Raw genomic sequence first — 12,737 nt, 5'->3', positions numbered from 1 at the left:
ACTTTGTGTATTTAGTAGGTTACCGGAAGTGAAGACACTTCAAGAACACTAAAAAATCGTTTAGTTGCACCTTTAGTTAACTATGAAGAGCAAAACATTAAGAGACTCAGAGACCTCCAGGTTTTGTACTTTAATTGGTTTTCTAAAGCAATTAAAACAGACTGACAACTGACAGTGAGAAAAATTAAACACAATTTTATGAATTTTATTTGTTGATTTGTGACGTGAGACTCAAGCCTTACCCCCTTTCACACACTTTCCATTTACAACCGCTCTCTTAAAAAAGCACATCCTCTCCCACTACTGACATGAGTGATAGCGATCAGTGTGAAAAGACTGACTGAGAGCCTCCCTCCTTCAGTCTACAGTGAAGACAGCTTTTTACGAGAGCTTCAGGACAGCATGTCTTAATTGACATTTCTCTGGGCTGAGCTGATGTCTGGACCGTCTGGTGTGATGGACTGGTGCTCTCTGCCGAGGCCAATGCTGATGCTACTGCAGCTGACCGTGTTCCTGCTTGCATCTACCAACACATCCTTCTGTCTGCACGGAAATCCTACCACAGGTAGCTGATCGACCAGCATTTTTAGTTTTTTGAAATGTGATAGAAAATCACTGTCTGTCCCCAGAAAAAAAATCTAAAAATGCTCACCAATACCTTTGTTTTTGGGGAAAGGTTTGTGTAACTTTCACATTATAACGGGAAATCGCTAGTTGATAGCTTATTGAAGGCCTAGAAAACATATGACAATGTGTTAATTAAGGTTTTTCATTTTACAACAAACCAATATGCATGCAGTTTTAGATGCTGGTTAGTCACTCATAGATGTTAATTTGGTTTTTTCATTTAACAATTAAAAGATAGTTAATTATTGGGGAAAATGTGGAAGTTCGTCCGTCATAACATTGAATGTCATCGGATTGGCACAATTATCTAAAATTCATCTTGAAATCTACATTTCAACAATGTTGATTCAATGTCCAGCCAAACAGAGGAATTTTCGTTCTCTACACATTCAGATACAAACCTCAAGAGAGCACATTGCTGGTATTCTTTGATATTTGGCAAAATATATAATAATAACAATGGCACAGAGAAATCTGGGTCACACATTCATGTCTATAAGGGCTCTCTGTCTTAACCAAGAAACAGGAAGTGAGGCCCAATGCACTAAATCTTGCCTCATTTTACCAAATAATTAAACAAAATTGGCTTTGTACAACTGATGAAACGACTGGACGACAAGTAATTTGGTTGTGATGTTTAACTGATTTGTTAAGTCAATCGTATATCCAGAAAATCTAGTTAACGTGTTGATTATCCTACTGAGAGTTGTCTCAAGATTAGATAAAAACATTGGCACATTATCAGCATACAGAGATATTTTATGAAATACTTCTCCAACCTGTAGCTGTGCGTAGAGGGCGTCAGGTGGCAGAAGAAGAGTACCTTGATCTTAACCCAACTGTAGCTTGAGGGTCATTAGATATGACTTTAACCCATTTCACAAAATTATTACCACAACCAAATGTATCTATTGGGTCAAAAAAACAAAACCAATTTCCATGTCGACAGTCGATGTTTCAGTCCGGCAGACCTATAAACCTGAAAGAAAAACCTACAAATACTAAAAGATAATTCACCCACAAAAGAGATCAGGTTTACATCTGTGCATAACGGCCTCTTAAAAACTGACACTTTGGTAACATCTCTGTTTTGACTTCTGACAGTCTAATTAAAACATTGCCTTTTTAGTCCTTCAAGGTGTGAACCACAATCTTCACTGTTTGAACAATTATGTGTTCACCATCAACTGCTCCCTGAGCATCGCACCATCAGAAAACACCTCAGAGAGCGACGGCTCCTACTGGCTCACCTTTACAGACACTTATGACCTGTGAGGCTCTTTTTTACTGGCACTTATTAATCACGAAAAACATTAAATGTATTGTTGACAGTGTGTTTCATTAGAGTTTCTCCTCTCCTCTTTGTGCAGAAGGAAGTTTCAGTGTATGCTGACGAAGACCGATGGGGATTACTTCTGTTCAGCCAACAAATCAACTGCGATGCCTGGTGACAACATTTATCTAGAGACATTTTCGGATTCAGACATCTATATAATCTCACTTTGCCACTCCCGAAATAATGAGTCTGAAACCTGTGAGGTGCTGGATGAAGAATATGAGATTGAGAAAAACAGTAAGGAAGACACTGGTCTGTTCTCATCACACTGAACATATTCATATATATTCAGATAAAATACACTTCTGCCTCTTTATGTGTCCTCTCACCAGTTAAACTGAACGCACCGTGCTGCCTCACAGTGAGCCACAACGCAAGTCAATACAACTTCACCTGGATGAGTACCTATGAGGAATATGTTTTTACTGGGCTGGTTGACGGGCTGACATTTCAGCTCCGTTACTACACAAGGGGAGAAAGACAAAATGTAAGGTTCAATTATAAATGAGCATGAAGGGGGGACTCTTTCTTGGCGGGGATAAGAGAATAACACGTGTTTTGTGAAACTTTATTATTTTTGTACTGATATGGACATATTAATGTCTGAAAAAAAAATTAATTCATTCATTTGAGACCTGTTTGGGGCAGTAAAATCTATTGGCAAACTGACCATGTTTAGAGGATAAAACAGAGAAACGTACAGATTGATAATATAAAGATGACTGAAATCACTTAGATTAAAGTGGGATTAAAGTTCCAACAAAAAAAAATGTCTATTTCGTGATGTTAAAGAAAGTGAGAAAAAATTCCTTGATCCATCCATTTATCTGGATTCACCTGAAAAGTAAATCAGGCCTATTCTGGGCTGAGACCCATTCTCCATCCAAGTTTAGTAGAAATCTGTTCAGTAGTTTTTGTGTAATCCTGGTGACAAACCAACCAGTCAACGAAATGATACGAAAATAATGATACTTTGAATGATCTCATAATTACCGGTGTGTTTTTTTGTTTTTTCACACAGTTGCCATTTTGACCTAAACTGCTGTTAATAATTAGTAATTTTCCTTTTTCTGTGTTTCTTCTTGTGACTGCGACTGCTCTGAGCTGCTAAGACATTTTTTAAAAATGAGAAACCACCACAGCGACTTCATCGGTAGCCACTGTGGCCGTCAGCTCAGTGTGGCGACAGTCTGTGGTTGAAACTGTGACTTTATTTGACCCATAGGTCTTTTTCCACCGCAGACATTTGGGCTCTGCCAAAGCAAGAAAAGACTTTTAACTACTTAGTTTAACTAAGAACACAATGATAGCTCTCTTTCAGTCCAGTGTCCCAATGAGAGCGACCAGATTAACCTGTTATAAGGCTGCAAGGTTCACTTATCATTTAATAACACCAGGTTATTGAGTTTGAGTTCTTTTTAGCTACATCACACAAAAAAAACATAAACTATTTAATATTTTATATTTAGGGGATAGAGGTTGCTGTTTGTCCACACTGAACGTGCCTCTAAAGCTAAATTTTGACACAGGACCCCTCTTCAGAAAGATACTCAAGATAAGGTCATAAAGTAGGACTTGCCTAAGTTGTCATTGTACTGGAGAACATTTCTCAGGGGGGAAAAATGCATGTAATCAATTGACCAAAAATCAGTTGACAGTCCATAAAGCAACAATTTCTTTCTAGTAAATTGTTAATTTAATCTTTTGCTCTTCTCAGTTTGAACAGTCGTTCTGTCATATTATCGGTGAACACATAAGTTGATTTGTTGATTGAGCACTAATGAGCTTCCAAATGGAATCTCCATTTTAGTTTCTAGTTTCATTACATGCTACCCTGTTTGTTTCATTCAGGTGATTTCACATGTAATTAACTCAAACAGCAAGAGTTTTTCTGTGGATGAGGAAAACTTTGAGCCGGACACTGAGTACGCTGCCAGAGTGCGGTCCAGTCCCAGTCAGGCTTCCTACAAGGGGCAGTGGAGTGACTGGTCCTCTGAGGTTCACTGGAAGATGGGGTCAGCTGTGACTGGCGAGTCAGGTGAGAAAGTAGATACAGCAAATTTTTAAAAAACAAAACATTTTTATCTACCTATCCTGAAATGTGTATTTTAACTGTATATCCTTGCAGCTCGCCCACCAAACACATTTGGTTTTGGACTGGGGAGGGTGATCATCCCCTTGTGTGTGGTGGTGACAGTCGTCTTATTTCTGTGCTATGCTCCAATTAAAAAGTAAGGTCCAACTTTTTTTTCTCCTCAGTAAATGTAATACCACAGTTGACAAATGCTAGATATTACCTTTATATTCCTCACTCTTACAGATGGAGACGAAATGCCTTCATCCCGACTCCAGCACCCTATTTCAGCACCCTGTACAGTGACTGCCAGGGAGATTTTAAGGTAAGTGCAGCCTGTTAATGAAATGCTAGAGATGCACCAACTGTGAAATTCTATTAGTTATTTATTACTCACTTTGTGCCAGGGAAACAATTCATTTTAATGAATAATTTTAAAAAATGTATACAAAAAATTCAAGTTAAAGGATGAGTCCACCCAAAAATGAAAATTCGGTCAACTCAACTTCATGCAGATGAAAATTTGGGTGAAGTTTGTGGTCCACAAAAGTGGTGGGAGAGTAGATATAAGACTGAATTTTCATTTCTCAGTAAACTGTTCCTTTAACCTTTCATTATTATTTTTTTTTAAGTAATTGCATTTCCCTGTACAAATGCCATTGTACAATGAAACACAAGGTTTAAGTAAAAAAAAAAAATATATATATATATATATACATTCATATACATTCATGAGTCCATAGCTCATGAATGTGCAGGTGCACACATCAGATGAACATCAGTCACTGCCATCTGTGAATGTGAATGTTTCAGAATTATCTCAAGTGAATGTCCCTAAACATGACTGTGTATACAGAGCTGGGTGGTCATACAAGAAAACACAGCAGACATGATGAAAGCAGAGGAAACGCTCCAAATCAACACGCTGACCAAGTGTGAGGTTATCAAGGAGGAAGAGTGCGAGCCCCAGTTTCACCACCACTTCATGCAGGGCAGCCCCTACAGCAACATAATCGACCCCGGCTGTGACACCTCTCTCCTGGGCATCCCGTATGCTGTCAGCACCATGGCTCCACTGTCAGCTCCAGGGAGCTCGCTCAAGAGTCTGGCCCTCAGTTCACGGCCAGGGAGCCCTGCTGAAGGCGACTCAGGTTGCTGGCTGTCCCTGGAGAGGGATCCGCTGTTTTACTGCAACGAGTACTGCACCCTGAGCGCCTTCCAGCAGAATAGTCCAGTCACAGCAGAGCGCCATGGGAGCCTGTCAACTAAATCCTGCACGACAGAGATGGTCAGAGTGGATGCTGTCACTGAAGCATAAGCTGATGTATTTGCGACAGTTTAATGTTGGGCCTACAAGTTCACTATACAGTATAATGCTTCAAAACAACACTGCCGCTGCTTGAAGCCAAAGATAATACCCTTTACTTTTGTTCCTACAGCACAATGTATTTTCTTTGATACTTAGAGCAACTTTATTTGTAAAACACATATAATGTAGATAATAAACTGCATAACCTTTTGCTTGCATTAAATGTAGAAGTATTAACGAATTGTAAAAGTTCTCAAAAAGGTTTCAAGACAAACATGTGCCGACTGATTTTTTTAATGACTGAACAATCTGTCTGAAATCTTAAAGACAAAGTTGAACTTTGCATGTATTTTACTCATTGAATAAAGGAAATGCAAACGTTTTCTAGAAAGTTTTATTTACGCCAACACATACATGAACAAAGCACCATATAACCTTAAAGTCTGATACAGAAGTAAGCCTACCTGCCTCAGTCATCATGGCCATTTTTATTTATTCCATAGCAAACACTCTGAATAACAAAAAGACAGCCAAGGCAGCAGATTCTACCATATATTACAGCATGCTGAATAGAAAACCTGGGAAAGAGAATTAGACAGAGCCATCTAGAGACACTAGTGAGATACAACAGTATAAAAGTGCCATTCATTATACAGCAGTTGAAATACTGACAATGAAATAAGCTAATTTTACATTAAATTTATGGAAAATAAAGGGGGAAACATAAAGGAATAGAGCCTGTGAAAGAACAAAATAAAACAAAGACATTTTCTTCCTTGGACATTGATGACAGCCAGCTTGCATGGAGTTGATGAAACTGGTACCGAGCTGTGTCCCTTGCACCTCATAAGACAATTAATGTTTAAAAAGAAATGACCAGGGTGCTGAAGCACCCATCCCCTCCCAGCATTATGCGCCAAACTGGCAATTAAGAACAAAAAATGATAGGTCAAAGGAGATCGGATGGCACAGAATGTGTGGAGTTTAAATAGAAGTCTTTAAGCAAGTCCTGATGTGAGAGGAGCACATTCATTGAGAGACTGAGCGGGGAGGTGATTCTTGTTAAACCCATTCCTTCTGCCGCAGCGGAGAGTCTCCGCCCTTACGAGGGGGAGAACTTTTTGGCTTGTGCTCGAACTCTTTTTTCATATTCTGTTCTGTCTTGGCTGAAAAGGGGTAAAAAAAAAAAAAAAGGAGAAGAAAGCAGTTATCATGGTGCTCTGATCACATACTCATACCAGCAACAAGAGGAAAGAGAATTAAATTGTTTTTCACCTATATGGCAAAAATGTAGGAATCAAATGTCTCTTCTGTCAGATTTACACACGTGTGCACACACACCCACAGACAGAAAAATCCAAAGATGTCCTTCTACCTTGATTTATACTTCAGGTATACACTCTGGTGTATGTTCTAAGATTTCTACAAGTCTGTCCAATTAATCAATAATCATTCTGGTCTTACAGTCACATGAACTGCTTTGCCAACAGGACTGGTGGTTAGCAAAGTTAAGGAGGAAAAACTATTTCAGTCAAATAAAAATCAATTTACTTCAGTGGTTAAACTAATGATAAAATGAGACCTGCAAGTTGAAGAAAATCTTAGTTAATGCAGTTTGCTGAATTTATTGTTTGGCACAGAGTTGACACATAGGTGCATTAGTCAAGAGAATTAAATAATTACTCCATTCCTATGGTATAAATACAGTGCCTTAACATGTCTATGGTATTACAATGCACGCATAAGTCATGAGTTTCATCCAACAAACAGATTTGGCATGGTTCATGAGATCAATAACCGACTTCTCATTACATTTGCCTTTTTTAAAACAGATGTGTCACTTCAATCAATTTAGCATTTGAGTGTCATCGTTGAAAAGATGAAATTTGTTGTCACTCACCAGAAGATTGTGTAAGCCTCTGCTTGGGCTGGATCCTGGATATTTGGTTCATTTAGGAGTTCCTGGATACCTAATAAGATCTGTGAGATAAATGAAATAATCAGCCTAATTGATAAAACAATCAATTCATTTGTTTTGCATTTCCTGGCAGCTTCTATGTCAGTCACTAAAGTTCCAAGTCAGTTGGCAAAACTGAGTTAGACCCTCCCACGTGCAACCTGCTGCTGCAGATGGAGAATGTGAAGAGGAGCTGGATGTGGTTGTTTGGTTGTGTGGTGTGGGATAGGCTGAAGCTCCCCTGATAGAAAAGTCGAGGGTTGAGGGTTGATAGAAAGTCAGTCAGTCAGGGGGAATTAAATTTGAGAAATTTTGCACAATTTCAAATTTAGAAATGTGCTCCCTTTTAATAGTGAACTTATTTGGTGGGAAATGCAGGTAAAAAAGCAACACTTGGCTTCACTACATCACATATAAAGATAATATACCAGCATCACCTTAAATAGGAATTCGATGTTATTACAACCCTCTGCATGCACAGTGCATTTTACAATCACATGTGCAGCCCCCTCTACTGTTAACACTACTGTAGTGTGTGTCTGAGCAAAGGTACTACAGGCTTACAATAAAACTTGATTATACAGTGTTGCTGGAGTTATTTTTTATTTTTTATTTTAGTAAACAAGCAGAAAGTAGTCTCAAGCAAAGTACACTTTATAACTTGTTGACATGTATTGCTTGTTTATACTGGCTGGCTGTTACCATGTGGAGTGTAGCTTGATTGAGCATGCTAATAGAAGAGTTTTTTACTTAAACGCCTTCTATTCATTCTTGTTAATTCAAGTTAAACTCAACTAAATTGTAGTTTTTTTCCTCCCATATCTATTAGAAAGGTTTTCAATTATAGCCATTTTCTCTAATAGCCAACAGTTTCAATAGCAAGTTTATGGTCACTAAGTGTATATATTAATTTGGGTTTGTCTTTTATAAGATGTACTGTACTTGTCTTAAAACATTAGGCTAAATTAAATTTATCCAGTCAATTACAGCATTCTGGTTTAATCAGAGCCTGAACAACGTCCTTTAAGGAAGGAACCTTTGTTTTTGTAGAGATTATTAGAGCTCAACTACTGTCCTGTGCAAATGCACTATTGTAATGCAAACTTTTGTGGAGCTAATGGAGTGATGGAAAACTCATGATGTCTAGTGAAGATTTTGAGTTTTGAAGTTCTGTTTCACATTTTAAGAGGAAGTTGTTGTTGAGGGGCCAAGGATGATGAACACTGATGAAACCAAGCAAACACGTCAGAAGTGACGCAAACTGATATTTGATATGGGATATTTGTATGCGTGGCCCCCTTCAGGCTTGGACCACTATGAACTGGTTAAAGGACAAAATTTAAATCAAAAACATCTTTTCTTCTTAGTTAAAAAAACAAAAAAAAACAACGGCAAATGCTCACATTGATGTTGCCACTTACTGATACAAAATAAGAGGAACAGTATGAAACTAAAAAAATCCAAAGCCCTGCAATGTAAATGAGGTGTGCTTGGCAGTTCATACCTGCTTTATTGTGATGGCTGGTCTCCAGTCCTTGTCCTCCTCTAGAATAGATAGGCATACTGTGCCTGATGGATACACGTTTGGATGAAAGAGCGGAGGCTCAAATTTACCTGAAACAAACACATGAGGGCACTTGAGTTTCAGATCCATTACAAATGTCAGACAAGATGAACAAACTCCACAAATGTCACGAGGCTTTTTCACAGTGTACGCTGACAGAACTGCTTCACTAAAGGAGGCAGCTTCTGTTGCTCACACAAACTACAGCTTAATGTTATTTTAATGTGACATTCAGACAACACAACCCCTGTTGCTGGATATTAGTAACACCGTACATCACAGTGCCCTGACATTGTGACTGACCCACAGGGGTAATGTAATGACATGGTTCACACAATAGGCCAGTATTGTCACAGCAGGTATATCACCAGACCGTGTCAGCTCTCAAGTCATTACTTGCAAATGCTATAAAATGCTGTAAAATGATGTGTGTGTGTGTGAGAGCACCTACTGGAGTTTGGGCCACCAACTAACATCCAAATTATAACTTATGAACAGCAATGAATGGATTCAATTTAAATGACTGCTTACAATGAGTATATATCAAGCCCCCAAGGAGATGTATATAGTAGTGGGATCAGCTTCATCCACCTTGAAGTGTTTCAAAATTATAAATAAGCCTTCAAATATTGATGATGAAGCCTGTGTTTGCTACTGCAGTAAGGAGGACAACACAGGTTATCCAACTGATTATAATAACCAGTGGGATGACATGTTCTGTCGTGTGCACCAGACTTCACATTCCAGACCAAGCATTTCTCTGTTATGTATACTTAAGTCCATCTACTGACTGAAAAGTTGCAGATAGTTTTCTACAATCATCTGCTACAGCAAAATAACTGTGTGTAGCAATCGCAATAACAGTTGTGTTTATCCTAACATGGGTCAGAAAACAGTAACTCACATTTTGGAGGTGAAGAAGGATAGTCATCCTTGAACAACATGCGCAGTTTGAACAGGCCGCCTTCCCACGGAGTCTGAGGAGAAACATCAGCTTCTTAATAGAAAGCCATATCATATTCACAAATTCCCACCAAAAATGACCCTGACAATCTTGTTGACAACCGTAACAACCTTGTTGACAGCCTTGATACCATAATTCACCTGAGTGCTCTAGTTGGTATTCACTACCCATATTAGCACCATAGGTAATGAAGGACATACCTCTAAAGTTGTGTTTCGTAATACAACTTATTTAAAAACCATCTTGCACACCAAGTACAGCAATGTTAATGCCTTATATAGCTCATTAGGTTCTAATTAGCAGTGGTTGCTATGTAAAACAAAAGATGTATTTTATGCAAATGGACTATAAACTCAACATTACCCCTTTCTTGCCAGGAATAGCACATTCCCAATTCATTAGATTCATGGTTCCATCTGGATTTTTTGTTGGTACAGCAACAAATCCCTGAAGAATTGAACAGGAGAACAAACAGTAACAGTTAGAACATCAGTCTGTACAAGAGGACTTGACTATGTCATAAAAGCTTAAATAAACCCTCTTGGTGAGAGCCAGAGCAGGTGCATCTCAGAAGACATTACTTACAAAAGGATGGTCCTTCCGCCATGCCTTGCGCTCCTGGGCAAGCCGGCTCAATGCAATGCCTGACATGATTCGGGGACTCCTGCAATGAACGAGAGTGTCAAGTCAATTACATTAAACCATGCGCAGCATCTGGTCCAACTTGGCAGAGTGGATACAAGGAGTTTGTGGAGGAGAGCACTGTCTTGAAAACTTGAACTGACGTTGTAATAATCATGCATTGTTGCAGAGCTCAAATGATTAGTCATTTATAAAGCAAAAAAGACAAGGACAAGACAATCTAAGAATTTGATAAGTATTGTTGTATCACTGTAAATAAAGCATCTTTAGGTTTTGGAATGTTGGTCAGACAAAACATACAGTTTAAAAATGTTTTTTTGGGCTGTAGGGTGGATATATTTCTTTTTTTTCAAACACTTTATAAACCAACTGATTAATGGGAAAAAAGTCAGATCAATAGATAACAAAAACAATGGCTGCAAAGTGGACTAAACAGTGGTACTGCAGCATGAGAGGGAGCATGCTTTCATGTTATTGTAGAGAGGCATTATTTTGGCACACTTTCAACTTTTTCTGAGATATGGAGAGCTTTTCAGACACAAGGGGTTGATTGTGTGATTCTAGTGGGAATATCATTGCTAAGAGTGACAGGTAAGCTCCTGGTCTAAAACAATAATATTAGAAAAGTTGCAAACTAACACTGCGGCTACAAAGACCAGCTACAGTTGCTTATGTAGACACTAAAACGAATTAATACACACGTGTATTAATAAGTCCCTCCTCTGTGGGTTAAGGTGTATTGATGAGTTAAATAACCTAAATACCATAATGGTTATATACTAACCAACCTACACATGATAGATTCTTCACTTTAACAAGCTTATCTTTTAGAAAAGTGGCAATTACCTTCGGTGTTTGCAGTCCGCGTCAGAGCTAATTAGGAGCTCTAATTAAGACCCTCCATTAGAATGTCTAATGTTCTCTATGGCAACGACGGTTAGGAATTAATGAAAACGAGGCAAATCAACAAAACAGTAGCTACGAGCACAGACTGGTAACTGCCCACGCAGTATTTACAAACTTTATAACGGTGGAGTTGCACTCTACATTATCTGGCCAGCTTAAGTTTAAGCTGTTTTAACCAGCCCTAATGTTACAGGAACGTGTCAAAAGTCTTGTTTTAATCGAAATGTTTAGTATGCTAAGGGGGCTAGCCGAGTTAACATTAGCCGGTGGTGATACATGTCTACATAAAATGCTTCTGCTACTCTTCGGTGTCGCCTGGTGTTAAACTTAAGCGTCCCGGGATATGAAAACATTGACGTTTTATCTGTTACATGTTCGTGAAGCTCTACCGTAAACTTGCTGTCAACGTAAGGGTCAACAAACTGACTATCGAAGCTATTTGATTAGCAAGCCGAAGCTAGCCGGCTAGCTTGATAAGCTAACTCATGTGCGCCAGAATCGTGCTGTACCTTCACAGGCGCTGGCGCTGTTAGCGTCTGACACGGCCTGATGCAGCACAAAAATGCGCAATTGCACTTGATTTGGACACAATTTTGGATGAGCGAGAAGTGATCACACCTTCCTTCAAACGCTTAATAACGTCTTCTCTGGATTGACAAACAGGGATGTGAAATATTCTACAGAAATAAACCATATCATAATCCATTAAAGAATAGGGACAAAGAACGCCAGAGCTAAAAGGCGCACATTTGTGCATTACCAAACTAGCGAAAATGGCGCAAACTGAAGCGGGTAAAATTTCATAATACGTGACAAAATTGACATGTTCCTTCATAAAGGCGTGCTCCTACCTTTCAGTATGGCTGCACTGGCTCTGGTAAATAAGCGAAATGTATTAATCGTGCTCAAATCCTGTTGAACCTTGCAAAGTTTCCCTCCTGAAAAACCACCCGCTCCGACTCAAGCCAGACACAGAAACAGTGAAGCGAAACAATCATCCGAGCTTTACTTCCGGTTTTGCTGAAACACTCACAGGAAGATCCAGCCGAGTCTGATTGATGCCGCCGGGGGGCGTTCCTGTCGAGCCCACTGGTTTGATTGATTTGACACCCGCTGGATTCATTCGTCGCTCCTGGACTACAGGAACGCCCACTTTCTCTTATGATTGGCTCGTGGCGGAGAGGAACGTCCACTTTTCCTGTCTACTTTCCAATACCTTTGGCCATCTAGTGGCAATGTTCCTTGAAACAAATTTTCTGCAGATTTATGTCTGTGCTGAAGATTTAAAAATGTTTTAGCGTGTCATTTCAACTTCCAATGATTCAGCCAAAGTTTTTAAGTGAATTTGTTCACTACTA

At 39.1% G+C, this 12,737-nt stretch overlaps 2 protein-coding genes across 2 annotated transcripts; one reads left to right on the top strand and one right to left on the bottom strand.

Moving 5' to 3' along the window:
• The first annotated feature begins 368 nt into the window (after positions 1–368).
• Positions 369–5,997, top strand: LOC311250803 (interleukin-21 receptor). Its single transcript, XM_084342860.1, has 8 exons — positions 369–565; positions 1,757–1,898; positions 1,998–2,200; positions 2,296–2,450; positions 3,815–4,001; positions 4,092–4,194; positions 4,284–4,362; positions 4,894–5,997. The coding sequence occupies exons 1-8, from the start codon at positions 436–438 to the stop codon at positions 5,353–5,355; spliced, it is 1,461 nt and encodes a 486-aa protein (XP_084198986.1). The 5' UTR covers positions 369–435; the 3' UTR covers positions 5,356–5,997.
• Positions 5,723–12,384, bottom strand: ube2ib (ubiquitin-conjugating enzyme E2Ib). Its single transcript, XM_084342861.1, has 7 exons — positions 12,231–12,384; positions 10,417–10,495; positions 10,195–10,278; positions 9,772–9,844; positions 8,808–8,917; positions 7,247–7,326; positions 5,723–6,512 (listed from the first exon to the last, which is right to left on the bottom strand). Exons 2-7 carry the CDS (start codon positions 10,480–10,482, stop codon positions 6,449–6,451), a joined length of 477 nt encoding a protein of 158 aa, XP_084198987.1. The 5' UTR covers positions 10,483–10,495; positions 12,231–12,384; the 3' UTR covers positions 5,723–6,448.
• Between the last annotated feature and the right edge of the window lie 353 nt (positions 12,385–12,737).

Source organism: Pagrus pagrus (assembly GCF_965226575.1).
Source record: "Pagrus pagrus genome assembly, chromosome: 21".
Taxonomy (NCBI): Eukaryota; Metazoa; Chordata; class Actinopteri; order Spariformes; family Sparidae; genus Pagrus; species Pagrus pagrus.
The sequence above is the reverse complement of the archived record's forward strand: the minus strand, read 5'-3'. Positions and strand labels throughout refer to the sequence as shown.

Coding starts and splice junctions, on each gene's coding strand:
- LOC311250803 (XM_084342860.1), top strand. CDS start 436: ATGTCTGGACCGTCTGGTGTGATGGACTGGTGCTCTCTGCCGAGGCCA. Junction 2,201..2,295: donor ATATGAGATTGAGAAAAACA/GTAAGGAAGACA, acceptor TCCTCTCACCAG/TTAAACTGAACGCACCGTGC. Junction 4,363..4,893: donor ACTGCCAGGGAGATTTTAAG/GTAAGTGCAGCC, acceptor CTGTGTATACAG/AGCTGGGTGGTCATACAAGA.
- ube2ib (XM_084342861.1), bottom strand. CDS start 10,482: ATGTCAGGCATTGCATTGAGCCGGCTTGCCCAGGAGCGCAAGGCATGG. Junction 10,279..10,416: donor GGCGGAAGGACCATCCTTTT/GTAAGTAATGTC, acceptor TCAATTCTTCAG/GGATTTGTTGCTGTACCAAC. Junction 8,918..9,771: donor TCCTTCTTCACCTCCAAAAT/GTGAGTTACTGT, acceptor TGTTTGTTTCAG/GTAAATTTGAGCCTCCGCTC.